At 30.5% G+C, this 4,754-nt stretch overlaps 1 protein-coding gene across 1 annotated transcript; it reads left to right on the forward strand.

Moving 5' to 3' along the window:
* The first annotated feature begins 205 nt into the window (after positions 1–205).
* Positions 206–4,380, forward strand: LOC102664506 (protein MAIN-LIKE 2-like). The gene is made up of 2 exons (XM_006598350.1): positions 206–298; positions 3,931–4,380. Exons 1-2 carry the CDS (start codon positions 206–208, stop codon positions 4,378–4,380), a joined length of 543 nt encoding a protein of 180 aa, XP_006598413.1.
* Positions 4,381–4,754: the final 374 nt, after the last annotated feature.

Below are 4,754 nucleotides of genomic sequence, written 5' to 3' on the forward strand. Positions count from 1 at the left end.
TAATTAAAAGAAAAAGGTTGTTTGCCATTACTAAAATCAACCCCAAGATATGCTAACATCAGTACGCGTGAATTGTGACAAATTAGAAGACAAATGCATATACACATATATTACGCTCTTAGTTGTAGCTTGAAATTTAAGGCTTAACTATCAGTGTTACATATATGTTAGTAAATGCTTCCACCAAACCTTTCAGAATCTAGGAATGGAGGCAAACAGAATGATTCCAATATCTCTTCCAATCCCGGTGCCTTTGCCACTCGACACGCCAATGGAATTAATGATCCATGCATGTCAGGTACACATGGTTGTGCCCATAGTGCCTAGAAAGATCATTATCAATATTAATAACAAAGTTAATTTTGGATAGTATAATATAATTATTTGCTCGCCTTCCAAAAAAAGAATATAATTAGTTGCTCTTTAATCAGTAAAATGTCTTAAACTTGGATATAATATAATTAATTGTTCTTTAATATAATCAATAGAGGTTCGTGTCTTTTTATTATTAGTATTGGTACACAGCATTAGACGGTTTTGTTAATGATTAATATTGATTTGTTCGAAAATATGACTGACCATCATTATAGTATAATTTTTTTTCTCAATCATTTTTTTTTTCATTCACAGAGTTTAAAACTTTGAATCTAATATTTTATTTAAAGGAATTAATACTTGGACAAACGTCTAATTAATTAAGGTTCATACCTTTCATTAAGCTAATCATGGGATCGATCATTACTATACAAGTTCGGTCCTCAAGGTCTTTTTTGTAACGGCAATAAAAATTTTATGCATGGGATGTTATTTCTGTAGACAATGGCATGGCATGCATGGATATTTTTCCTTCATGGATCCACCCACAAAGTCCCCCGTTGAACACAAGTTTTTTTTGGTGTCCCTACACTGCTGAATTTAGCATCTACCAAGAGAGAGAAATTAAGAGCCAATTGGTGGATTATAAAAATAAAAAAATAAAAAAAAAATCATTTAGTTGGTGGGGTCACAACTCCTTACGATTTTTGTATTCTTACTCAGATGCTTATGGTGACCACACATAATGATTCTTGCTGGTTGCCCCGAGCACCAGCCTGGAATATTATTAGTCGGAAAATCATAGTTGATTGAAACAATGAAATTCAATTAGTGAATTGGTGCAAGGAACCTGGTGATGGAAATGGGTGCAAAAATTCTAAATGTCATAGTATAATTATAGGGGTAATGGGAAAAGTTTGAGCTACTTTTAATGACTATATTGATTAGAATTAGTAAATATTCAATTTCCTCTCCAAAAATAACAATTTGTGTCCATTTTGTCTTGAAAGTTTGCTTCTAAACGTACAATTTAGTCCTTTTACAGTAATATTCAACTGCGTGACTAATTAAATCTTTTGCGTCAACTTAGTTATTGAATTTGTCAACTTTATGATAATTTAGTTGGTTTCATGATGGAAGGATACTTAATTTATTACAAAGTTGACAGATTTGAAAGAAAAAACAGTATATATATATATATGCAAATTTTCAAAAAAACAAATCAAACAACTTGCTACTTTCAAGAATAACATTATATATTTATTTTAGGGTCATATAAATAAGTGTTCTAAATATATTAATTAAGAAATTAATAAATATAATTGTTTTAGTAAAAAACATGAAGTTAATTGAAAATCATTATGAGAGTATACTGCTGGTAACATTTTTTCATATAAACTTTTGGATTTTCATTTTTTAACCTATATGTTAAGAATACTTGTTAACATTTTTCCTTATTCAACACACACCCTTTTCCCCTCAATCCCTGATAAATATCTATCATCAATTTTAAAAAAAATATATAGAAGAGAGAAAAAGGTACAAAAATGTTAGTATATAATTAGTGTATAAGTAAATAAAGTAAAATTCTTTTTAATAAGAACTGCCATTATTTGTTTTTAAATTTTTTTATATGGATATATACATCTGCGTAATAGACAGAGAAAAACAGAGTTGATGTTTGAAGTTTATTGGTGGAGCCACTGAGGACACCATCCAGGTGATTCAACCATATCTTCAAGTGAAGACTAATGCTTTTGTATTATCCACTTAGGAAAAAAGAGACACAATATTTTCTCTTGGTGGGTCCAATTTCAATTGTCACCATTAGAGAGGGGTGTTACTTGGTGCCCCCATACGATTGTGTATTGTTAAAGCGGTTATGTATTGTTAAAAAAATTAAATTATTTATTTATCAAAACATAATTACCGTATGAACCATACAGATATGTATGTTTTTTTTTTAAATTTTTTTTAAAAAAAACACTAATTTTTTTTTTTAAAAAAATTTGTCATACATATCAGTATGGTTTATACGAATTGTCAATCCGTATGAACCATACGGATGATCCGTATGATTTTCTTTTTTAAATTTAAAAAAGACACTAATTCTTTTAAAAAAAATCATACGGATCAGTCAATCCGTATTAACCATAAGGATTTATATGTTTTTTTTAAAATTTAAAAAAGACACTAATTTTTTTTTAAAAAAATTGTCATATGATCCGTATGATTTATATGGATTGTCAATCTGTATGAATTATATGTTTTTTTTTAATTTAAAAAAGGTTGATTTTTTTAAAAGTATGTCATACGAATCAGTGATCCGAATGGTTCATACGGATTGTTGATCCGTACGAACCATACAGATCACAGATTCCTATGTTTTTTTTTATTTTTTTTAAAAAATTTTAAAGAGAAGGCTGATTTTTTTAAAAACTGCCATATGAATCACTTATCCATATGGATCACTAATCCTTATAAATTTTTTAAATCTTTTTTTTAAATTTAAAAAAGAAGGCTGATTTTTTTAAAAACTTTGCCATACGGATCACTTATCCATATGGTATTCTTTTTTGAAATTTTGTTTTTAAATTAAAAAATGCTGACTTTTTTTTAAAAAATTAATGGTATTTTTATTTTTTTAAAAAATTAATTTAAAAATAAATTTTTTAATTTAATTTTGTTGCATTTTGTTGTAGTTATTTTGAAATATTTTTTATTTTAGTGATTTTGTTAATAAAATTTAGTGTAATTATTTTTTGGTGTATTGTAATCATTTGTGAAATTTAATCATTATTGAAATTTTATTATGTATGGACTGATTTGGTTAGTGTTGTTGATTATTTTTCTTTAGTCTCCCTTTTTTTTATAATTTGACTAGTTTTTTTTTATTTAATTATGTTTGGTAATATAAGATTACATTTGATTAGATTAGTAAGATTAAATTGGATATCCCATATGAAGAGTAAGATTAGATTTCTCAAATTAAGACTAAGATTAGATTACATAAGATTTCCAAAAGTAAGACTATATTTAAATTAATTAAAATTTGTTAGTTATAAAAATAATTGAATTGAAAATTATAAATAATTTTTATTATACAAAACATTGAAACAAATATTTTAATTGTATAACAAATTTTTAAGTTATAAAAAATGATTGAAATCATTTATTAAAATGTGGGCCATTGAATATAAAAAATAGGATAATTATTATGCAGATAATGGTTAGAACTAGAGGTCTTGGTCGGGCTTTAGGCCGAACAATAGGAAAAGTGTTGGGGAGGAGAGACGAGAGTGATGATGATGCCCCCCAACGGCGAAGGCTTACTACATCAGCCTGTAGACAGTGATAACAACAGGTTGTTGTCGAGGACCCTCTAACGACCGCGGAGGAATTGATCAATGACCAGCCAGAAGCACCTATTGAAGAAGGTGTTACTGATGTTGAGGGTTTTCCAGGCGGACCCCATGACACATAAGTTCTCACAGATTTTGAAAATCACATTGCTTTGAGAGTGTGGAATGAAGATGTATGTAATTTTTAAAAAACATAAAGAACGTAGTTTACTAGTTAATAATTTTTTTACATCATTGATATTATTGTTTGCAGGAACATCCTGAGTTGAAGCTATTTTCTCATGGAAGGAAGATGACTAAGTTCAAGAGGCTTGCTCCAAAGATTGAAGGCCTTGTGGTAGCCAGTGGACTGAGTCCTTTGATCACTTGTTCCCTAGATACGGGCGATCGGGGACTAATATTTGCATTTGTGGAATGCTGGCATAAGGAAACTAGCAGTTTCCATTTGCTCGTTGGAGAGGTAACTATCACCTTGGATGACGTTGCGTCATTGCTACATTTTCTTGTTGTATGGGCGTTCCACAACTTCAAGCTACTCCATGTCGACAATGCTATCGAGATGTTGGTGGAATTGCTTGAGGTCAGCGCTGCAGAGGTGAGAGCTAAGATGATTCAGTGTCATGGCTCTTATGTTCGACTATCGTGGTTGCGCGATGTGTCTGAGCTGAAGATCGAGGCATGTGACTGGATCGTAGTAGCATGAGCGTATTTATTGCATCTGCTTGGATGCACACTCTTTGCTAACAAGAATGCCACACACGTTAGTTAAGATGTCACGAAAAGTTTTTTCATTGAAGTTCATTATTATATGTTGTCGTGTATTTTAATAAATATGTTTGTAAAATATATTTAGTGTTGGATCTACGAGCATTTTCCATCTGTTGGATCCGCTGTTCCCGCCAAGGATTACGACGAGAGGAGACCGTGCGCATGTCGATGAACCTCGGGCAAGGCACTGTCCGTTTCCACGTATCAGAGGCGTCTGGATAGACTGACCCTTAATGTGGTGTGCTGGATTTTGTATGGTGACCACCACTCATTTAGATAATTTGAGGTCATCTCATTATTTTCCGGTCA

Source organism: Glycine max, chromosome 15, assembly GCF_000004515.6.
Source record: "Glycine max cultivar Williams 82 chromosome 15, Glycine_max_v4.0, whole genome shotgun sequence".
NCBI lineage: Eukaryota > Viridiplantae > Streptophyta > Magnoliopsida > Fabales > Fabaceae > Glycine > Glycine max.

What these genes read in the sequence shown, in the direction of transcription:
- LOC102664506 (XM_006598350.1), top strand. Translation starts at nt 206, where the DNA reads ATGGAGGCAAACAGAATGATTCCAATATCTCTTCCAATCCCGGTGCCT. An exon ending in TAATGATCCATGCATGTCAG is followed by an intron (nt 299 to 3,930) that starts GTACACATGGTT and finishes TATTGTTTGCAG; the next exon opens with GAACATCCTGAGTTGAAGCT.